General features: G+C 31.1%; 1 protein-coding gene across 1 annotated transcript in view; it reads left to right on the forward strand.

Annotated features, from left to right (window-relative positions):
- Positions 1 to 25,503, forward strand: part of LOC106460760 (protein polybromo-1-like) — a 171,348-nt gene that overhangs the window by 89,677 nt on the left and 56,168 nt on the right. The window contains 10 exon segments of the mRNA XM_022387753.1: positions 1,641 to 1,772; positions 2,172 to 2,356; positions 3,449 to 3,490; positions 14,237 to 14,363; positions 14,681 to 14,848; positions 15,164 to 15,301; positions 15,618 to 15,700; positions 18,436 to 18,475; positions 20,331 to 20,616; positions 24,162 to 24,188. Coding sequence (XP_022243461.1) covers positions 1,641 to 1,772; positions 2,172 to 2,356; positions 3,449 to 3,490; positions 14,237 to 14,363; positions 14,681 to 14,848; positions 15,164 to 15,301; positions 15,618 to 15,700; positions 18,436 to 18,475; positions 20,331 to 20,616; positions 24,162 to 24,188 — 1,228 coding nt within the window.

A 25,503-nucleotide genomic window follows, 5' to 3' on the forward strand; every position in this document is an offset into this window, starting at 1 on the left:
CAAATTTTTCTAGAAGTAGTAGGAAAATCAAAATTAAATCCTTTTTTTTTTTTTTTCTGAAACTACATCCTTTTAGGAAGGTTCTTGTCAAATTTCAAAAACTTGTACCCACTAATTCTATTTTTCGAATGAAATATAACAATAGTGACAAATTGTAGGACCATTAATTATAGGGTTAATTACATCACTGAGCAGTTTCACTGGCCTCTGGTTTTTGCTTCCCTTAGAACACCATTCTCCAGTCTCCCTGGTGTGGTGAGTTATATCTATTATTTTTTAACTTCCAGGTCCATCACTGATCATGTATGATCTTCATGTCCCCAACACATTTCATTGCACTACCCTGTGTGTGTACCAAGTACCAATCTTTTTGTATGATCCAAGAAAACAAACAGTCTAGAATGCAAGACACATCATAATGTCGGATGAAAATGAAAACCTTATGCCCACCTAACCTGTGGAACTAAACACTATATTAATTATATTTAATATAATTGGATCCTGCTGATTGGCTGTTGTTGGCTCATAGGAAATAATTACCTGGTATCCACATTGGGCAAGGGAGTATAAAAAATGTTAAGCTTATCTGTCCTTGTTCAGTGCTCACCTTTGAAATGGGTTTTTTTGAAAAATTGCCCACCAACACTGGATTTTCCTGATATTCTTTACTCTATTCAAAGTACGAAAAAAACTTTTGGGTGAAAAGTATTCCCCGCTTGAAAAGGATGCAGTCTCCTCCCTGGTGCTGCTCCACTAGGATACTCCCAATCTCGTGGAAGTCACACTTCATGGGCTTTCCCCTTTCTGTCACTATTTCAGAAAGGAGATCATCTTAGTAGTTCATCAGTGTGAAATTCTAGCTATTAGTGATGCAGAGAGGTAAGTAACATTTCTGAAGTTCACATTATCCTTACCTGAAATTGTATTTCAGATAGATATTTATTTCTATGCACCACCCACTCTTCCTTCTCACTTTTGTTGAATTTCATTTGCTTCATCAAGAATGAGCTTATGATCATGTGCTAGTGCTCACAGGAATTACTGCACATGGAGGTTTTGTCACTCTACTATTGGTAGAGGGCAATAGCATTATGATGGTTACATCATAGGCTAGCATAATTTGCATAGGCTTGTGGCATGAATGGGAAATTCATCAGCACTTGCATGAGAGGTGATAGCTCTTAGTCATGCAAAGAGATAAGTATATATATAAAATACATTTTCATGTAAGGAAAAAATGTAAACTTTAGACAGTTGATGAGTTTGTGTTGTCTTTTTTTTTTCTACCAAAAAGTCCTCTTTTTTTTAACTTTTAGCTCCATGTTAAAATTTTTAATTATGTTTCAGATGTCTAATTCTCTGAATATCTTTTATTGTGTGTGATAACAGAAAAATCATTGATCTTGCATGTTATCAACTGTATCATATAAGCATAAATCAACAACATATATATTTCTTTATATCAGACAGATTATTCATTAGTATATATATAAATAACTGCTTAATCTATACTGTAAGTATGGAAAAAATTAAGAAACAAGAGGTTTAATGACTGTCAAAACTGTCATGAAATTTTGACTAAAAGGATTGTTTAAGAAGAGATAAAAAGATCATTAATGATGAATCTTTTGTGGTTACAGGACGATTTTGGGCGGCCATTGATAACCATGTTTATGGAGAAACCTTCCAAGAAGGACTATCCAGATTATTACAAGATTATTTCAAATCCAGTTGACATGAAAACAATTGAATCAAACATTAAGAATGATCGGGTAAGTCTGAATATGAGTTGGTTTTCTAATACAGGTTTATTTCATAGTAATCTTGTATCCCCATTTTTCAGTTGACAGATTGGTAAATAAGTATCGTGTTTGAATTTCATCTTATTTTTGTGCTTATATTTTGTAATTGATTATGTGATCATGGGGAAAACTGTCACATTGCTCTGTTTTTTGTCTTATGAATCATGTTGTCATACATTTATATTTTGTTAAGACTACACAAAATATTTACAACAAATTGTGTTTCTGTAGGTGTTTGTCATTTAAGGAGAGTAATATGGTACAAAAATATAACAATCAGTCCATTTTTGTAGAACTGTTAAAAAAAAAAGTTATTCCATTTAATAAGTGACAATTTATATTCTGTCTTTTTTTTTTCTCTGTTTCTAGTACAATTCTGAAGAAGCTCTGGTTGCAGATTTTAAATTAATGTTCAACAACTGTCGCCATTACAATGAAGAGGGTTCTCAAATCTTTAGAGATGCAGAAACACTGGAAAAGGTGCTTTTAGATAAAGTTCATGAAGTTGGTTGCTATGGAGATTTAGGTAAAGGTGGAAAGTCCTTTAATAGAAAGTAAGTATAATCAAATTTGTAAATCTAGTTGGTTGGTTCATTTGCTGAAAACTCCCTTTTGTTATGATTTTGGTTTAGATTGCATGCCTATTGCCTAAAGCTTGTATCACTAAAACTAAATATAGAAAGGTATTTAATCATTAGCATTATTCACACATAATACAGCCATTTCTAGAATACATTTTAAGCAAAATGTCATAAAAACCACTTTTTTCTAGTATTTTATCTAATTTTGGAAGTACTACTAAGGTTAAGTCAGTTGTTACCACAGCTTTTTAGATTTGTGGAACATATGTATATAAACATATTGCATAATTGTGGTTACATTCAGACACAGAAATAATAATAGAGGCTTCAGTCCTTCAAGGTTTAGTAATTGTATTATGTTTATTAATTAGCCTATAAAACAAAAATTTTATTCACGTTTTTGTGGGCACTATTTTATAAAGTTAAAGAAAGAATTAATTGAAAATTAAGTAAAAATAATTGTATAGAATTTTCTGTTTCAAAATAAAAATGTGAAAAGTTAGATTTCAAAAGTTTAAAACATTTACACACATTATTTTAATTCAAATACACATAGTCACTACTCCTGTAAAACTTAACTGAGGTTTGTACATTGAGCTACATTAACTAATATGTTTTATTTTGTATATGCCATTAGAAAGTCCATATCAAGGCCTTAGAATTAGTTTGGATTGTCTTTTCTAAATTCATGCCTAACAAATGATATTTAACTTAGTTTCCTTCAAAATTTTTTGTTAGGACAACCAGGCTGTCATACTAAAAATCTTAAAGATTAATAAGCAAAAGTATCTGTAATGATGATTTATCATTAACTTAAGAATTTGGATTTCGTATTTTTGTTTTGTCCTTCATATTATATCTTTATGGTGAAACAAAAATTCTAAATTATTACGTAGTCATTAAATTGATTAATCTTTTCCTTACCAATGATTCTATGTAGAGAAGAAAAACCTCCAAAGACTCATATGGTAGGGAAAAAATATAAGTCTCATGATTTAAACTAAAACGTGGGGAAGCAGTTAAATATTACATTGGTTCTGAGAGATTGTCTTCTCTCCTTTCCAGAACAAATGAGGAAATAGCAAGAGAGCAGCTTTTTGGAGACAAGTAAATTACCTACTTTTTATCTTTCCTTCTTTGCTTATCTTTCACTGAAAGCTATAGCAGGTATTTTAGTTTGTGCACAAACCTGGGCTGTAATTTTGGGTGAATGGAAATATAGTTGCACAACTCATAAGTTTTTTGCTTCTTTTTTTTTAATATCCAGGATATGAGGCTCTTGTTTCACACCCAAATTTCTGAAAAGAGATAAATGTGCAATATTATTACCCCTTGGAAGCACAGAGATTAGTTTGATTAAGAAAGATGTTTCTCCTTCACCTGCAAATGACTAGATAATAAAAATTAAAAGGAGACATTATTCTTAATGTTAGCTATTTTAAAAACTATATATATATTACCTCTAGTAAGGAGAGCTGGGCCAGATAAAGCTCATAAGAGATTTTCAAGATGTGATTGAGTAAATAGAAACAAACATATAAAGTTATTAAAAATGAATATTTATAAAGTAGTTTGTTAACATTTATGGCAGTGGGTGTAGATTTCTTTCATAAAACAAATGTTAGTATAGTTAGAAAAATGAATACTTTATTTGGTATTTTATTTCAATTTTGGAAATAATGTAATCACGCATGTTCTGTGTCAGTGTGTGTATAGGAAAAACAGAGCTTTTCCCAAGGATTTTTTCAATTGCACAATTATATTTTAACTTCATCATGTTTTAATACATGATGCCTTATTGCACCTCATATATACAGGCCTAGTAGTAACAAATGATCCAAAAAATTAAGAAAGTGCCTAATTAGGAAAGTGCCTAAACAAGAAAATAAAATATCATGGCTTTCTGATGTTATACATAATGTCAATATAAATGAGGTATACATAAGAAAAACAATAAAACCCATTAATTTCACTTTTCTGAAGTCTGCTTTCTCACTTTCTGATAAGTTAAACAGCCTAAATGGCATCCTTGTGGTCCTGATCATCTTTTTTCTGCATGCTAAACATGTTTCTTATGTTTACTGAAATTAGAAGTTCCCCCCTATCGAGTTATGTGTACTGTTAAGTTGGGTTAGTGTATATATAAATTGCAAAAGTTAGTGATAAATTAAAACTTAGTGACATGTGTTTTTCAAGTTACTGAATAAGATTTTATTAATTAACTGGCTGTTTGGTTGTACCTGTAGGTAGAATTGGTGAGATTCCTTGCACAGTATTTTGTAAATACTTTATTGAATATCAAGAAATCTATGCTTATCTTCAAATCATTAACACACATTTATTAGTACTTTTGTTCTTGTAAAGTGTAGTGCTTTTAGATGGCATTTGATAATATTAGTAATCAGTTAATGTTTTTTCTTGTGTTTTTTTATAATAAAGTATTTTTGGTAGATCTTTTTTATCCAAAGCTTCACATCATTTCTCAGTGAAGGTGAAGTGTCATCAACCATCTATAAAGCATTATGATAAAGTGACTTCTAGTGTAACCATCTCCTATTGCCTAACATAATGTATTTGCTTTGATGAGGGCTGTTCCTTTGAGGTCTGTTTTATTTATTTATATATGTGTGTGTGTGTGTGTGTGTAATATATTACTTTGCTAACCATATTATAATTTCTTTAGATTAATGCATTTTGAAATCAAAATGGATTTTATGCTAAATAAAGTGAAGGTGGTTTGTCAGGTTTTTTTTCAGTTATCTGAAGTGGTTGTAATATTTTAGCTGTCATATATAGTTTTTGTTATTTTATTTTCTAACATAGAACCTATTCCTAATTAGTTTTTCAATACATTGAGTTCGGGCATGGCATGGTCTGTAGCTAACAACTGTGTTAACTTGTAAATGTTACTTAACAGAATATGTATACAAATATAAATTATTATGAGAAAAAACATTTCCTTCAAGAAATTGTTTTTCTTTAATAAAAAATTTCATCATTGAAAACTGATTCATTTTACTGTAAGATTTCAAGTCTGTTTTCAGTCAGATGCTCTGCTTATATAATTTACACCAATGTGAACTGTACTTAATTTTTTTTAGATTTGTACTTTGGAATGTGCCTGTTTACATCAACCAGCTATTTGTTTAGCAACTGAATGTCTCAAGTAAAGCAGGAAACAATAATGGGAAATTAATATCCATCCAAATAACATGGAATTATAGTTCTTTAATCTGTTGTACTCTCTGACTTAAAGAAATAAGATATATAGTATTAACTGCTCAGAATGTTATTTCAAAACAAGTACAAGAGTTTGGTATCCTGGATTTTCTGATGCTTTAGTTTTCTTTTGCTCAGTTTTGTTCATTAGCATGCAAAGCTGTTATTGAGAATGTGCCTGAATAGTTTATTCTCTGCTAAACTGTGGTGTCCTGCATGTAATTTGCTCTTATTTATTAATTTTTTAATTTAGTTTGTTTTAAGTTGCTGTATGATGTATAGTGTCATAATACAGGGTAGCTTGTCTTAGAGTCAAGAATTCCAAGTCCTTAAGGCAGCAAACTAAGTTACTAATATATTTATGTGTATCTTGAGTTTTGTGAAAATTGTGGATATACATGATATAAGAGATTTAATTTGTTTATAGTTTTCTTAACAATCAGTTACTGATTTTAAAGCAAATGTGTATGAAGCACTTTGGATCTAATCTTTTGTCATAGGTCACTGTCTAGGAGGTCTTTTCATGTCAGTTAACTGAGACTCTCCACACCTAGAAACACATGTATGCCAATAAACACTATAAAAAAATATTTCATTTTTGAAGTGCTTAAGCTAGATAGAATAAATATTTTTTAGCCATAATAAAATGTTGTATAACATATCTTATAAAGCTGTAAACATGTCCTGGAGACCTTTTTTATGTTAAAGAACTTCTTGGCTAGGCCAATAGTAATAAAAATACCTAAGGTTAGCCCAGCTGTTGAATTCTGGTATTAAATGCTTCCAAAACAGTGGTGATGATTAGCTGGTTTCCCTCTAGTCTTACACTGCTAAATTAGGGACGGCTAGTGCAGATAGCCCTCGTGTAGCTTTGCTCAAAATTCATAACAAACAAACAAACAAATCCTAAACAGTGACTTCCAGTAGGTAAATGACAAGTTTAAAAATCTCTGATAGACTAAGAAAATGTATCTGCACTCTATTGTAATGTTTAGCCTAAAAATCCTTAAAATATGCCAGCTTTTAAACTTTTAATTCCTGACATTTTATTTATACTTTGATAATTATGAAAATGAGTCTTGAGAAGTACTTAGCAGTGAATTAGGCTTAGAATATTAGAGCTATAAATTTTAGTGCCTCAATAAGGAAAATACTTTTTACTTCACTACTGAATACATGATTTTACGTAACTATGAATAGGTGTTAGGCAAACATATAGTGACTGTACAAGTAAAAGGTTTAATAGTCTAACACAGTGTTTTAGCAATATTCATTTCATGTATCAAACTGTAAGGCAAACATATATTTTGGTATGTCATTTCATATGCTTTATAACAAGTGGTAGGCATGTTTTGGTATTATGCCATGTGCATTTTGTGTGTTGTCTGTGAAATAATTTTTGTCTTTATTTGCAAAATTGCAAGATTCTCATCTGCTGTACTTAATCTGAAAAAATATGGTTTACATATTGTGATAAGATGCTATTAGTCAATTACAACTAAATTTCGGCTCAAATCTGGTAGACTTACCGATGAAGTACTGTAAACTTTATCTTCTTGAATCTTTCTCTCTTTGTCAACATCCATGCTTTTGGTTCGGAATGTCTTCATTACAGTGCATTATGTGCTGAAAACTTTGTTCCTTCATTTGTTCTTTCATGAACTCTAAAATCAGTGGTAACCCATATATGTAACTCCTTTAAACATTTTGGAGACCTTGTTCACAAAGTCATCTTTTAGTACGCAGGGAGATACTGCAGCTTCATTGTCAACTTTAGTAAATCAACATATTATGGCTGTCAATGTAAAATTATTTGTTGGAGACATAGTTGGTTTCCTCATCATGTGGATGTTGAAATTGTGGGACATCTAACTTTTTCCCACATTGATGAACAATCTCAACCTGTTACCCAGCCTGTTTGACATTTTTTACAGAAGTGAAGGATTTGTCTGGTAGTCCTAATGCTGAAGATGCTTTTGCTAGTCTTATTTCATTTTTTCAGGTATATACTATTTTAAATCTTGAACCAATTTCTGTTACACCTGAGGATGCTAGTGTTATTTTAAATGACTCAGTTGTTGAGTCCTTATATCTTCCATTTTCTGGTAATTTCTTGCTAATGCCTTCAGAAATCAGAAGAATGTTAAAGTTTTCCATATTTCTTGCATATTTCATACAGGTGTCCCTTTAGTAAAGTCATCTTTTAGAACACATCTTTCTTCACAAGTTTAATATCCCCAGTTCATTATTTGGAGAAGTATCCCACTTGTCTTCTCTTCAGGTTACTTCCTTACATTCATGATTTATCTCATTTTGAGACTTTCATCTTTAATGCAGTTATTGTCTATCAGCTATTTTCATTCACGAAGTTCCTTTCACTGAATTATTGTGTGTTACCATGTTTCTTCTATGTTCTTTGACACTAGCCTGTAGTTCTTGCATTTGAGGTACTCACCTTCTTCCAAATATTTCAACAGACCTTGAAATGGCTTCCTTCTTGCTTCATTCTGTTTTTGAAAGAATTTCCCTCAAATTAGTTTCATTTTCAGGAGAAATGCACCAGCAGGAGCTCATTTTGGTTCTTTCATGTTTTTATCTGGTCATTATCCCCACTTTTGAAACATCCAGTAGCCAGTGGTTATTCCTTCTGCCATATGCCTTCTTTCTCTGCTTCTTGGTCTTTTATGTCCACTGCTTCTACCTTTTTCTTTCACCTCTATCATGTTGCTAGGCATACCAGCAAGTAGGGTGATTCTACTCAAACCATTCAATTACTCTTCAGTTCCAGATGTATCCTCTTTCCAAACTTGGGGGGTGACTAGGTTCATTACTTCATATCCTGTGACACTTCAAGCCTTGGAGTTTCATGTGAACAAACTTCTATCTACTTTCAAAGATAGCCATTCTATTTCTCATTGTTTCTATACAACAGACTTTTAACCCCTTACCTACCATGGCCGTTTTATCTTATCGTGAGGGCAAAATCAAATTTGTGAATTGAAAAAATTATAGAGAACTTATCTTTTATTGGATTTCAGATTTTATTTTTATAAATAGTAGCATAACATTCAATTATTTGTACAAAATTGTATTATTTAATGAAGTTTAAAGAGGAATTTAATGAAAAAAATTCTAAAATACGTTTTAGACTAAATAAGCACCCTCTAAGAAGAAAATTTATTTCAAAATTTTTCCTTCCACTTCAGCACTGGTCTTGCCAACTATGATTGGTATCTATACCTTTTTCTAGTCTGTTTTCTTTATAAAACAGCATCTGGACATGTTAAACCTCAGTTGTAAAACTTTTAGCCAATCCTAGTCGAAGGTGTCAATTTCAGTATCATGTTATTCCAATCGCTGTATTTCACATTTGACAAATCATAGGATGATAAGGAAAGCACGTGATGAAGCTTTGTTCTCTGGATTTTACAATATGAATGTGGGTGGTGCTTATTATAGTAACTGCCATTTTATGTAGAGGTTGTATTTAGTATTAGCCAATAGTACTTTTCTATAAGCGTTAGAAAACTTGTATCTGGAAAAAACTGCATGGGATGTATGTGACTTTTATTATTTTTATATAGTAGCTTAAGTCATGCTGCATCGTATATCTATTTATGTTAATCATTATATTGAAAAATTAACTCAAAATAGATATATTTTTAAGAAAGAAGTTGATCCACAATTGTTAGGGTTAAGAGCTATCAAGTGGCGAGTGCAAGATCTTTACATGAATTTGGCTTAGCACTTTCAACTGAAAGAGTTTGTGATTTTTTATATTCTTTTGCATTTAAATTTGTAGTTTTAAGTTCAATAATTTAGCATAATTTTATATTTAGTTCATAATAATAATAATATGATTCAGCATTTAGAATGATAAACTTGTGTGGTTTGTACGTAATACTACTAGTACCAGTACCGCATAAGAATTTTATATTTTTCCTTCTTACAATCTTTAATTTGTAGTAAGACCAACACTTCTGTTGTTATTGCTTTAGAATTAAAACAGTCTTACTGATATATATAAAGTTTATTCTGATATTTTTCAAATGGTTTAAAACTCGGTGTACAAGTGACAACAATAAAACTCATATGTTGGTTGTGAAACAGACGAAATACATTCCTCTCAATAATACATGGAAGCTATGACATTCTCACAGTTGGGGTCTCAAAACACTGAAGAGCTTAAGTTTCAAATTCCAACATAAATCTTGCCTATAATGGGAGGAATGTAACCAGGACTAATCTTTTAAGTGCTGTAAAGTAATTTTCTTTATAATTTATGGTGTCTGTATCGTTTGGTAATCTCTTCTAACAGGATGTATCAAGTAACTAGGGTCAGGCGGTGTTATTCAAACCACCTGTACTGTAAACTATTGCATAGATTTGCTAGTAATGGCAATTAGCGTTGTCTGTATAGTGAAACAACATACACAGACATATGTTGAAATAAACTTGTTTGAAAGTTCAAAGAAATGATATTCAAGTACCGGAAAGCTTTCTTACTATCGTATCAACAGTAATGTTGAAATGCGCCTGCGTTGGACTGAACGAGAGTGACCACCAACAGGCATGATAGTTTACAGCAAATGTACAAAGTTCACACTGATAACCTCACGATTCATTCGGCACAATAAACAAAAGTATGGCTGCAATGAGACATAAACTTGAAACAGAATTAAAATGTTTTTTATTTACATATATAAACACAAAATGATATTCAAGTACCGGAAAGCTTTCTTATTATCGTGTCTACAGTAATGTTGAAATGTGCCTGCGCTGAACTGAACGAGAGTGACCACCAACAGGCATGATAGTTAACAGTAAATGTACAAAGTTCATGCTGATAACCTCACGATTTATTTGGCACAATAAACAAATATATGGCTGCAATGAAACATAGACATAAACTTGAAATAAAAATACATTTATGAAACAAAATTGAAATGTTTTTATGTACATATATAAACATAAAATCCTAGTTACAAATAATTTGCATTTTATGGACAATATAATTTTGGGGGGATTTCAAAATAATGTACTAAAACATAATAAGTAATAAGTTCAAATCTGGAACAAATATAAGTATTGTAATAATTTCTTATAAATACCATTTACAAATGTAATTTTCCAAGATATTAGAGATCATAATGCAAAATAACTAAATTTATCAAAAGTAACAGGCTTTATGTTTCTTAAACTACATGCATTTATGAAAGTTCTTATGAAGTTTCAAACAGTTTCACCCACTAGTTTATTGTTGAATGAAATATAGCAAGATTTGCATTGGCTACTCAGAAAGTTGGTAGCTGGTGGTCATCGGGTTAATATTTACTAAAAACTTGCCAAATTTTGTGAAGATACAATTAGTAAATTCAGAACTATAGTTTGTATAGCTTAACATTTCCATGTTCTGATGTTGCTCAAAGTGACATATTTTTCACTTTTTGCTTGGGTTAGGTAGGTAGGAAGTATTTGGATATCTATGCCCTAAATGCACCATCTTGTGTACCATGATTTACCTTATCACCTTGAGAGTGAATTTCAGATGTCATCTAACCAACTTCAATACAAGACATTCTGCAGGGCAGTATTAAACTTTTAATTAAATCATGTTGCTGTCTCCTCAGTTTCAGGTTTCTGTTTACCTCCAGTGATGATACTCCAAATCAGAAGGAATCCATGAAAAATAATTTCATTCACACTTTTTAAAACACCCTTCATGGGTTAACTCCCATAGTATGAGACTCTCTGTTTAGGTGATTTCCTTCAGTAAGGCCTGGCATATGCTTCCTTTTACCTCTGTGATTGTCCTAGACACTATTCCACCCTCTGTGCTGACACTTCACGAAAGGATGATGCCCTCTTGAAGTGAGAAGAGGATACCATCAGGTGGCAGTTAATTTCTCAGTGGGTACCTTTTCTCAAAGGCATGACAGCTGCTCTCCAATTTATCTCATAGCTCTAACCAGAAGTACTTTAATGAAAGGAAAGATATTTCTTTCTGGTGTATACATTTTTGGTCCTGTCTCTTTAGAGGCTGGTCCCCTCCATTCAGTTCTTCTGGATGATGCCAATCCTCTCCACTTAGTTCTTCTGGAAGATTCCAGTCTAGTTCTTATCATTCCGGTTGTGATTTATGGTCAAGCTCTGCTTAACTACACCACTCAGTGTTTTATGGTTTAAGTATCTTTCCTACTCCAGAGCTCAGCATCTGAGATCCAGTTTCTTTTATTATGACATTATTTGATTCCCTTCTCCTCCCTAATGTAATTATTTTAGCTTACAGTATTTCAAAGTTAAGTCTACCTAGTTTTAATTTAAAATTAATTTTATGCAAATACTTACTTCTGAAAGTATTCCCCACCCACAACTCCCACTGCAAACATAGAAATCTGACTTGTAGCAGGAAAGCAGTGCTCATGTAGTTCCTCTGAATTATGATTTTTACTTACATTTTGAAATTTAATAAGCAGATGTACACTCAACATGTATAAGGTGCTCACTGGTCTAGAAAAAGTTAATACTCTGTTGTTTTTCCTTCTTAATAATTAATTTTAATAATTTAGCCATGATAATTATATACATATATACACACAGTTTACCAGTAAATTAATAGACACACCAGAGAATACAAATTCACCATTTTCATGGCATCATGTGCAAATCAATACATATATAGCTTTGTAAAGGCTACAGAACACAAATAACTATTCAGCAAATGAAAGAATCCCAGAATTAACTGTTTCTTCATGAGACTGCATTGTTGGATGATGGGAGGGTGATCAAAAGTAGGAAGAAATTGTGAGATAACTTGAAGTACTCTATCCACAGTGAATAAAATGACAATTCAGAAAATGTCAATTTTTGCATGGCCCACACACCCTAAACCAGCTAACAGAATGACTCTTCATGCTGTGATGAGAATGATCCACATCCATTGGTCACTACTGAAAATCATTGCATTGTCTTGTGGGTAGATCATTCGCTAGATGTGAACCCTATTGACTATATATGGTTCATCCATGATCATTCCCTGCAAAAGCATCCCAAAAAAACCAATATCTACAGAGTTTGTAAATATGGCATATAACAATTTTTGTGTCTTGAATATTGCAATGGGCAGGTCTACTAAATGTTAATGGTATTTTTCAACCTTTTGTTTCATATTTGTTTATTTAACGAAATGACACTTCTTCAGGAGTGGGTGCCTGTTTACTTAATAGTAGGCTGTGTGTATATACATTTCATTCACGGATCTTCTTAAAATACAAAGATAACTTATTTTTTCCAAATGATCCCTGAAGCTTGAACCAATAGATAGTGCCCTGTGAAAAAAAAATTAAAATAATGTGGCCAACAGTGTAAAATTATGCACCATAAAATATCTGACTATACAGTGATTATGTGGCAAAATTTAAAGTTGTGCAACCTGTATCTAAAGTTAAAAACATCTTAAAACAGTAACATTTAATAGGATGTTATACAATATTAATGAAATTCTATCATCAACATTAACATTTTTATTTTGTATGAAATAACAACTAAGACACACTTTTAGATTTTAGAAGTTTTTTGGCTGTCAACAATAAACAAATTAAGTTATAAATATGGTACCACTGACCTACCCTTGATTTTCATAAGTTTAGAAATTCCAACTTTGATAATGCTGTCATATGTAAGTTATTCAAAAAATGCCATGGCTACATAATTGCATTTATAAACTGTGGCTTCTGGCTAGACTAATATAAGGTTTTGATGGATCAAAAATTAATTGTTTTATAAATAATCTGATTAAAGAAATATCAAGTATTAAAGTCTATAATTATTTTATTACTATAAAATGAAAATTATTTTAAGTTTTAAATTATAACTGAAATTGTGATTTTACTTCTGTTCTTATTTGATAATATTTTCCAGTCTGATATAGTTTAAGGTTCAATACTCGTACATTATAAGCTCTGACGGTTCATGATGTGGGCTGGACTGGTTTTAGTGAAACTTTTGTTATTTATAGTAATATAAGTATACATATGTAAAACAACATTCTTGAAAGAGCTTTGTTGTTTACTGTCAAGTAAGTACATATTCATAAAGCAGTGCTTCATGGATAGAAAGCATAAAACTACTTGAAAGAACCTTAGTCTTTATAGTCACTTACTAATACACAGAAAGCATTGTTTCATGTAAAGATATTTCAAAACTGTATAAAGGAGCATTTTCCTTTTATGTATTTAAAGCAATATTTCATCTGTAGAAAGTTCAAAGCTATTCAAAGAAAGATTATGATCAGAGGTTAAAATATATTAAAGCAAAACATATTTAAATGATTTTCATAACTTACTGTCAAGTGAGTAAAGTCATGATTTGGAGGTAAAGCTGATTAATTCTAAGTCATTTGAGTTAAACAGAAACATTTATTACCCTTCAGGAGCTACTTAATTATAATGTTATGGCAAAAATTGTTTAAGTAATGTAAGAAAAGCACTAAATTGTCAAATTATGAGAATGTATGCTGGAAAATTATAATTGTATGGCCATGTAACTGTAATTTGTTTTCAGAATTTTGCATGTATATAATGTGTGTATTTTCTTCTGAGAAGTAATATGCATTGAAATACTTTTGTTGAGCAGAGGAAGAGGAAGGCCATGTGGTGTAATAAATCAGAAGCTACGAAGTTTGTATGACACTGTGAAAGAGTATACAGATAACAGGGGAAGGAAATTGTCTGTTATTTTCAATAAATTACCATCCAAGACAGTAAGTTCCCTTTAATGTAGTATAAAACTTACCTGATGAGTTGGATTGTAATGTAGTCAAGCTTTCAAAATCTAAACATAGCAGATGACTAGATATTAAAATAAATTATATATTCATTGCATCTGGCCAGAAACTTGATCTTCAGAATTTGTTTTATTAGTTATGATTTATATTCTCAACTGTAGGATTGTAGGATACATTTTAGATTAAACACAACTTATCTTAATAAAATGTTTATGAGGCATTTAAAGAATGCATATTTCTCTTATTGGAACAGTTCAAACAGTCACATACTAATTCCTTATTGTTTGTTTTAGGACTATCCTGACTATTTTGAAGTGATAAAACGCCCTATAGATCTGGACAAAATTGGAAGTCGTGTGAGAAATGGGTACTATGATAACTTGGAAGAGCTCATTGCTGACTTTCTGCTTATGTTTGACAATGCATGTCAATATAATGAACCAGACTCCCAGATTTATAAGGTTAGCTTTCATGTAGTATCAGTAATTAACAACATGAAATCTAAACTAATCTAACACTGCATTTTATATAAATGATCCAATAGGAAAGTTTTATCAACAGTGGTATTCAGCAAATAGTGTGTCGTTGAAAGTCTATTAATACATTCTTTTTGAAAGAATAATTTGACCACAAAAAATGAAGGCTAAAAACTATTAATACATGGTAGTCTATAATATGCAATCACTCTTTTTAGTTGTTTTGTAGGTTCAGTAAGCAGTCTCACATGGAGACATATGCAAGACAGACATGATGTATGTGATGGGTTTTTATTTTAGGATGCCCTGACTCTTCAGAGGATTGCTCTTCAAACTAAACAGGACTTGACAGAGGATTTGGAAGATGGAGTTCCTGATGTAAAAGCTCTGGTGCAAGAACTGATAACAAACTTGTTTATATCTGTGTATAACCAGCAGGTTAGAGAGTTTAATATAAGGTTGTGCTGTTTCCCATATTTAATAAATATTTATATATTTTGACTCAACTTTTAGTTTGTTTTATTTGATGAGAATAGAGATTTGATTAGGAGCCATGCTTCAGATTTGTTAGGTAATGTGTTTTTGAAACAATTTCAGTTTCCAAAAATGTGTAGAACTTAATATTTCTGTATTTCATACACATGAATTTTACTTTATGTTTGATATCTTAGTGATGAAATAAAACTATCTCTTTTTATTGCTTTACTGTATTACTTTTCATTGAATTTATAAATTAAAATGCTTATTGTGCTAGGATGAAGAAGGTCGTTGTTACAGTGATTCAATAGTAGAATTCTCAGAAACAGAGAGCTCACTGGAACCTCAAGATCCTCAAAAGTAAGTAATAAATCAAAGATTTTCTTTTTAAGTTTCCATATCAATTCTCATCAAGAATTGGTCATTTTATAGAATGATTACTATATGTACAGTGCTTACATCCCTGTATAATGAAGTGAGAACAATCGCATGTGGTTTCCATAAAATTCAGTCATTGATAAGTGTATTCTTACTCTTATAGGCTTGTGTGTGTATATGTGTGCACACAGAGGTTGAATACATTATAGAAAATTATTATGGAGTCTCACCATGTTTTTACAAGTCATATTCTTAGTCTTATGATCATGCATCTTGACAATATCCTTGTAATGTAGTTTCTGTTACAAAAGCCTCAATCATAAACAAACCATTCCTCCCTATATGCTCTACATAGTCCATCTAATGTACAAGAACAACAGTTTCAAAAGTACAATTGCATAGAAATCCAAAGGCACTTTGTCCAGCAACTTGACTGGTAGAGCTTGACAATTCACTCTATTAAATGTTATGTTCAATTACATAGGATCATTGATTGCATTGATTAATATTACGTAAAATAATCACTTAATTGAAATGATAATTCGTTCAATAATCAACTAATCAAAAGTAGTGTTTCCAGATATTACTGTTTTCAGTTATTCCAACTATCTAAATAATGGAAGTATTGCCATTATTATTTTTTCATTTTTATTTTCAATTAATTCAAGGTTGTTCAGATTAACTGATTAGTTATGGCTTACAAAAGTAAACAACTAATCAAAATTAGTGTTTCCAGTTATTAATATTTTTAGTTATTCAAGTATCCAAATCTCATGAGAACAATCAATTAACGAGCCTGATGTTCATTTATTATCATATTTCACTAATTGTCCAGCTGTAGCCTTTGTTCTCAAAAATAAGACTTCTCCTATTTGTCTAACACACAACTATTGTGTCAAAAGAGATTATTAATGCCAGGACTACATTAGTTAGGTACTTCAGTTTGGCCAATTAAATTGCATTACTAAAGTTTAAGCCATGGAAGGTTCTAAAATAAGGAAAGGAAAGAGCAATGGATGACAATTACTATAATTTACCCTTTTATAACTCAAAAATTGACTACATCTTTATTCAAAATATTTCTTGAAATTTTTGATGCAAAAATATGTTTTAATATGTAGCACCTTCTTAAACAAGTTATAGACAGTAATTAACTTTATTTAATTACTGGTTCTGACAAAAGTTGCTATCGTAGGCATTCAGGAGGGCTTTTTCTCACCTAGCAAAACTTCTTTATCATTTCTCCCCTCAGGTGTAGTTCATACCTAAATGAAAAGGTGGTGCAGAAGTTTGTACAAGTTGGAATGAGTTGGATTAATGAGCCAAAAAATTAATTATCAAACTTCACTAATCACATAGCTTATCTGACTGGTATGTCTTTGTGTTGAATAGTATGATTACCCTTTTGATAAAATATCTTACCTCTGCTCAAAAAATATATTTTCTTGACTAGCACTGTCCTCTATTGGCACAAATTTTCAATGCACACTACTAGCGTTCCACCTATTAGTGGAGAGCTGCTGCATGATCATTTGCATGTGGATATGCAGAAGTGGAAGGTAGAAAGCTAGTGGTGGGCATTGAAAATTTGCACTGGTAGAGTGCAGTGCTATTCAAGAAAAGCTATTTTGCTAGCAAAGGTAAGCATCTATTGGAAATACCTTTTCAGTATAAGAAAATGCTAACTTTTGGTGTCATAATCTACCTACAAATGACAAACACTTTCATAATGTAGTTCTTATACATACTTTCTCACTGAAACTTTATATCAACTCTAGTTGCCATATTACTTTCTGATTTTCACATTCGAGGTCATTTTAATGTAGCATACTAAACTCTTTTGTGGAAATGTGTATATTCTGAAAAAAAGTTTAGTCTCCCTTTTATCTAAATATGTTTTTCAACATTGACACATATTACTTTTGGGATTTTTAGCTATGTGAAGGATGTTATTGATGCTTCTGTGTATGTATGGAAACTTATGCAGCTACTAGTGCGAGTTATTCTGAGACAATTTAGACTAGATGTGAGTCTCGTTTGTATAAAAGCAAAAATATGATTCCTCAAGATGAATAGTTAAGTTAGCAGTGAAGTGAATATTACCAAATGGTACCATGTTTTATGAAGAGAAAAGTTTGTTACTTAGAAATGCATAATGGTGAAGTAAGACCTTCAAGATCTTTCATAGTTCAAACTGTTTTTTTCTGCTTATGGTTTGAGTTAAAACTGTTAATCCGTTATTAAGCATAACATTTAATATTAAATCGGAAGTCATGTTTCTGTTTCTTTTGTTTAGATTATTTGGTAAAAAAGTTTTAAAAAGGGAATTTTGAATCCTAATTACACATTAAAATCTGTATGACTTCAAGTCAAATGATGAAGGTTATCTAGGTATCAGAATTATATTTCAGGTTTTGTAGTATCAGGCTCGATTAGTTTATAGGTTTTTAGTCCTAGTCACTCATTAAACTTAAGGAAGCTAACAAATTATCTTTAATGTTGATCTTTTTTCTGAAAAATTTACAAACTTATTACTTAGTTTTATTGTGATTACACATAATTTTGGTTTCAAGAACTTTTCTAGTTAGAACATAGATTTTCTTACAAGTTATGGGACATAACAATATTACCTAGAAAGTAATATCATGTAAATAAAATGCCCTTCTTCATTTTTCATAATTAAAAATCATTTTGATTTTATTCTGCTTTTCAATCAGGCCACTTTCACTTGATATGATTAAGAGGAACCTGGACAGAGTAAGTATTTTTGTGGAGTTTGTAAGACGTATTTTCTTTCTACATCTGTTTACTAACTGTGGGTCTGTTTAAATATCTGTACATCTTTGAATAAAACATTGAAATGTGTGAGAATAATGTTAAATTCAGACTTCTACTTACTAACTGGGGGTTTCCATTCTTTACGTTCTAATCTTTAATACAGTCAGAAAATTGAAATGTATTAAATAAAGTGTCTTTTTGTGACATATCCTAGTATTTTTAAACACAACATTGAAATTTATTAGAATAATGTTAAATTTAAACTTCACTAAATAATGCCATTTTGTGGCATATCCTAATTTTTTAAAACCAAAAATTAAGGTTTATAAGAATAAATGCAAATATCTACCTGAAATAAGTTTTCATTGAACATCCTAGTCTTTTTTAAACAAAAAATTTAAGATTGCTAGAATACAATCTTACTAGCTTTTCTTGGCACACTCTTTTCTTTCTTTAAACAGAACACTGACATTTGGTATAAAAATAAACATTATACTCACCCTGTGGTTCATTAAAATAGTTGTAAGAAATAACCTCTTCTTGCTAAGATATCTTTTCCTTCTGTGTTTTTTATTTTTAAACAGGGTTCTGTTTTTGTTTTTTGAAAAATCTCAAAAAGTGACATGATCTACAAGATACATTTTTCTTAACACATCCTCGTTTCTCTAACTGAATTTTTAGAAAACAATAAAAACCCTTTATACCCAAATGTTTTCTAAAAACAGGCATTTCTTCTTCAGGGGCAAACTGAAGAAGAAAGGTCCACCTTTTGAAAGTGATTGGGTTACAGAGTTTTTATCATTTTATATTAAGACTTCTTGAACCTTTGTGTTTCTCTGACATCATGAATGAAGTTTTAGAATATTATGAAAAATAAATATCTGCTACTTTACTAGTTTATTCATTCTTTGTATATCCATAAAAAAAAAAGCAACTTATGATAAATATTAGAGACAGCAATACCAAAAAGACATTTTTTATTACAGATGTTTTGGAACTGCTTTAAGTTCCATCATCAGCATTTAAACCTCAAAAGAAGTTAATTCACAACATTCTAATTGGAAACAAGATCTATACATTCCATTATATTGTTATCATTTAAAAATGTGTTCTTTTTAACTTTTGGTTGGATAAAAGTTTTTTTGTCGTTAGAATGTTGTATATTAACTTTTTTTTTAGGTTTTAATGCTGATGATGAAATTTGAAACATTTTCTAAACATATGTAATTAAAGATGTTTTTTTTTGTCTTACTGTGTTTCTAATATTTATTGTAAATAACTCTGTATTATGTCTACTGTCAAGAATTGGGCTTTTGTTGACGGATAACTCCTTTTTGAAGAACTTGTATTAACTTAAGTAAAACTCTAATTCACTCCAGTTACTAACTGAAATTCCTCTTTTTCTGTTGAATATTACATCTCATCTAACATTAAGGAAAACTACACTTTAATAAACAGGGCTTGTTAATATTAACTAGATTTAAACACTTTCAACAAAGTTTACAGACTTTAATAATTTTAGAGCTTATGATATTTGTGTGCTTTTTTTCCAAAAAATAAGGTTCATGCTAGTGGGCTAAATGCCCTTACCTGTTGAAAAGTATATATATCAAAATAATGACAGTTCTAAGTTAAAATGTATGTTTATTAAAATACTCAACAAGTTCTTAATTGTCATTATTTATTGACAATCAAAATATAGGAATGATGAAGAAAAACTGTTTCCTATCTCAATATCATTTCAGATAACAATTTGAATGTTTGAATATTGTTAGAAATTCTCCATTCAACCATAAAGTAAAAAATAAGAATGGGTTTGTGATTTGTAATTTAGGGTCGCTATCGTCGACTGGACCGCTTTCAAGAAGATGTTTTTGAAGTATTTGAACAAGCCCGCCGAAAGAACAGAACTGATTCTCAAGTATTTGAAGATTCTGTAGAGCTTCAGTCATTTTTTATAAAGATGAGAGATGAACTTTGTAAGAATGGAGAGTTATTGAAATCTCCCGCTCTTCACTACATTGAAAGTGATCTTCAGACTAGTGTAGAGGCTCTAAAGTCAGAAAAGTTACCCAAAGAACAGCAAGAAGCTGAGATGGAACCTCGACAAGAAAAAGTAAGTGTTTATAACTGCCACTTTTGGATTTGGTATTGTTAAATACACAACTGCTCAGTGTTAACACTGTGAGTAGTTTATTATTCTATTTATCAGTGTTTTTGCAGCAGTGTTCAGTCTTAAAATTAAAGGTAAAAAAGCTACATAGCTAATTAACTCTCTGAACGTGGACTCAGTCAATTTGACCGACAAAGTGACCTCTTTTTAGTTGTTCAAAGTCTTTATAGATTTGATACTACTAACTTTTAATATAGTGTATATCTTTAGAAAATTTGGCAGTCCTTCAGTAAATATTTTAAATGTTTCACCTACACAAAATCATATTTTTTAGTGAAGTATTTTATATAAAATAAAAAAAAAAGATTTGCCCATGATATATCCAGTATTTGTTTTGAGTAGTCTGTGTGTAAAGTGATTTTCATGTTAAGATTAAAAATATCTCAAATTTCATTTGCATAATCTCTAAAACTTCCTAAATACATTTGAAATGTTCGTTTTCAGTAAAACTTTATATTTTATCTGTTATTTTCTCTACCCTAACTCTATACAAGGTTGGTCAATTTGACTGACCTTGTAACCACCCAAAAAAAAAAAATTGAAATAAATCTAAATTACCCTTTTTTTCTCTCTAGAATGACTTCAACTTGTAACATGAAACTACATTCGTTTTTTCTACTTACTTGCTTTACTTTATCTTCCTCTGTGTGCTGTGAGGTGTAGAGGGAAAATGTAGCGACTTTTGATGTGCTCTATCTAGAACTTCTCTAAGGGTAATTTCGTGGTGTTTAATGTTACCTATCATGTCTTGACTCCACCTTCTTCTTGGTCTGCCCCTTGCCTTGTATCCGTTGTGTTGTTGTATTGCCGCTTGTTGTGGCAATTTATTCCAAGGCATCCTAGTGAGGTGGCCAAACCATTTTATTTGTTGCTTTTTAATATGTTCTAAGATTGGTCTTACTCCCAACTTTCTCAGATAACTTCATTTCTGATTCTATCTCGGTGCGATACTCCAAGGGCTTATCTCAGACATATCATTTCTGTTGTAGTGATCTTATGCTTCTGTGAAGTTGTTAGGATTCCAGGTGTGGCATTGATAGCAAAGTATAGGAAGAAATATAGTTTTTATGAGGTTAACTTTTGTGTTAATTGGAATATTAGCAGTGGCTAAAGTTGGCCTAAAATGTGATTTGCTTTTATTCTTCTTATGTTTATTTTTCTGTCAATTTTACCATCTTTCTTAAATACACTTCTCAAATACTTAAATTATTCTGTCTGTTTGATGACAGTATTATTCATCCGAATTTTAATTTCTTCTCATGGTCTTCCAATAGACATTACTTCAATCTTCTCTGTATTTATTTTCATGTTATATTCTTTGCATTTGATGATCTTAGTGTATGTTTTCTTGTACGATTTATGAGTGATATCCCTCTGTACTTTGTGCAATCTCATTTACTACCCTTATTCTTCCATATGGGAACTATGATTGCTTTCTGCCAATCTTCGGGTGTTTCCTGCTGCTCCCATGCTACTTGGAAAATCCTTTTTAGCCATCTTTTACCAGATTCTCCTGTGGCCTTGATCAGTTCTGAATTGAAACCATCTTTGCCAGCTGCTTTATTACTTGGAACTGTTTTAAGTGCCTTTTCTACTTCTGATAGTAATAGGCATGACTCAAGTGTTGTTGCTTTCTGTTCTTCTCTGCAATCTGTTGATTCATTTAGGTTGAGCAAATCACTGAAATTATCTCTCCATCTGTCAAGTACCATGAAGTATGGTTTTACAATCTTTTGTCATTGAGGACTTCAGTTGGATTATAATCTGCTTCCCATTTCCACATTATTTTAACTTTTTTTGTAGAAAGTTCTTACTGCTGTTCTCTTCCCTGGTGCAAGGTCTACTCCAAATTGTTCCCAGTGATTTTTCTGTGCCTTTCTTTATTTTTATGTTGCTATCTCTCCTTGCTATTTTGTAGTTGATGTACTTTTCTTCAGATTTGTCTTTTAGCCATGCTTGGAAGGCCTTTTTCTTTGCTTTTACTATTTCCCTTATTTCTTCAGTCCACCAGGGTGAGCTCTTTTGCCTTGGTTTCCTATTCACTTTCGTTCCACATATATCCGAGGTATATCTCATAATTATATTTTTGAACCTATTCCATTCCTCTTGTACTTTTCCTGTCATTCCAAGAAGAGTGTGGTATTCTTCGATTTTTTGTTGAAGTTGACCTTCGTTTACTTTTTCTGCTAATTTTTTGTGTTTATTACTTTTTTTCTCTTATCTAAGTTTATCCTAAGTAGCTTTATACTCATAACAGTATACATCTATTTATAATTAAGTTTTATTGTTTCATTGCCCTTTGAACTGTGTCTAACTATTATTCTCACCATTATAAGTTGTAAGTCACTTGGGGAACGTGCAACTCACGTAATGTTATCGAATTACGTTACCCATGAGTTGCTCATATACGTACCTGGTGAAACATTTTTATTATTATTATTTATTTTACCTAATCTGACCTAAAAAAAGATCCCTATTTTTACATTTTAGTTATATTTGTAATAATAAATAAAGAATATACATGAAAAACAAGAAATATTCTTTTTTTTCTGCTGTCGATGACACTTAACCAAACTTTTTATACTAATAGTAGTAATGCACAAAATAATTTTTATTTCATTAAATAATGCACCAAAGAACACAGAATAATAACATAGCTTTCTAATTATGCGACACGAGCCAAGCTAGTCATTATCTTTCCCATTGGAACAAAGCTTGTACTGACAGTGAAATTAACAATATAATATAATACGTCATTTGATAGATGAAAACCTTGGCTTTCTATTGGATAGATAATATAGAATTAAATATGAGAGAACTATTAACAAATCCTGAAAGATAGGATGTGACAGGTGAGTGTGGCAAGAAAGGTCTGAGTTTCCATTTGATAGCTCTGTAACCAAACAAAATTGAAGGCTATAAAAATTATGGTTTGTCTGAGCAATGATGACTTTATAGTGAGTAATTTACATTTAATTTTGTACTTATTGGACGGGTGGTGTATAAAATAGAGAAGAGGAGAAGTCTCAAGAAAATGTCACACTATGGGAAATTTGGGATTTTTTCAAATATTGCCTTATAAAATTAAGAACTTAAAACTTATATACTATTAAAATATGGATTATTAGCTAAGATTTTATGCTATACTAATTGATATAACATAAAATCTAGTTGAATAAAATTTTGAATTTAAGTCACTAAAACCTCATGACGTGCAGTAAAGAATGCCTGTGGCAATAGGATTAAAACTAAATTTTACTTTTTTTTTAAATGATTAAAGATTTACAATTTTATCAAGCAGAAATTTTTCCTTTAATTTGTTACTCTCTCTTGATGAGCATTAAAATACAACCAAAGCAATAGTCATTAATAGTTTACAAATTTGTGTCAATATGTCATGCTAGAAACACTAATTTCAGTAAGGGGAAGGAAGATATTGAAGTTTAACTTGTTAGCAAGAGGTCTCAAGTGTAACTGGCTGATAAAATCTAGCTAGCAGGAAAGAAGAAAACGAAGTGAATTAAGGAATTATCTGATTTGTTGAGCATTTAAATTTAAAAAGAAATATTTTTCCAAAATAAAATCAAACTTAAGAAATGTTGCATACAGTTGGACAACAGACCCATTATATACCAAATATCCTTATGCCATAAATTACCTTTAATAAAAATGTTCATGTGCACAGTGACTGCATTTTGTATGTAGAGCTTCCTCCAGATTTCAAAGGCTGAAAGGAACCCTTTTTTTTCTTCTTTTTGAGGGTCCAAAGGAACATGTGCAGTCCTTATACAAAACAGCCCTTGGAATAGCTTTTTCAGCAAAGTGTGTAGTGTTATTTTGTATTTGGTGATATTTGCCACAAACGGACACATGTCTGATATCACATGATGGTATCTTTGGTCCCAAATGACTTGCCCCCCCCCACTCCTTTTTTTCCATCAGAAAATATGAGAGCACTTTTTTGTTCTCACTCTTTAAATCTTTAAACAATGCTGCATTTCTACTTGATGGAGTGAAGTTGTCATATCAAGAATAGACAGCAGGAAATGCACCCCATAAATTCTTTTATTGATTGAAATAACAGGTTAATAAATAAGTAGTAGTATAGAATGATAAATAAATACACTTTGCATTGGTCAGTAAATAAACATATTTCCATTGGTACACTCGTGTAGTTGCTCATCTTTGAAACTATTTAGATAAAAAATTATTAAATGTTGACTTATATGCTGTAAAGGATCATGAGACTAATTCTGTATAGACTGGCTTTTCATAATGAAACCAGTTTTAAATACATGTAATTTAGGTCATCTTGTGAACATAGCAGCCATAGAGTAGTGACAGTCTCAGGGGTTGCACCAATAGGCTACCTCACAGGAGGTAAAAGAAAGTTTTTTTACTGAATACCATTGGCTTTTTGGCTGTGTACTTTCCTATTGATTCTTCATTTTTTGCTTTTCCTAGCTACACCATATGGTATTAAGTCATCAAGAAATTAATGTTGCTTTTTTTTATAGATGAAAAATCCCGAACAGCTGATATATCAAAGCAAAATGTTTATTAAATGAAATAGTCTCCATTCATATTGATGGTGCTTTTCCATCTTACAACCAGGTTGTTGATGTCCTTTTTAACACCTTTCACATTTGCATATGTTTTCCCATTAAGATGATGTTGCAGCAAACTAAAAAGATGGTAATCTTATGGTGCCATATCTGGAGAATATGGTGGGTGGGGGAGAACTTCCCAACCCAACTCCATAATCTTGTGTTGCATCAAACATGCCACATTTGGACATGCATTGTCGTGGAGAAAAATAACTTTTCCGATTGAG

This window comes from Limulus polyphemus, unplaced genomic scaffold, assembly GCF_000517525.1.
Source record: "Limulus polyphemus unplaced genomic scaffold, Limulus_polyphemus-2.1.2 Scaffold35, whole genome shotgun sequence".
In the NCBI taxonomy this organism is placed as follows: Eukaryota; Metazoa; Arthropoda; class Merostomata; order Xiphosura; family Limulidae; genus Limulus; species Limulus polyphemus.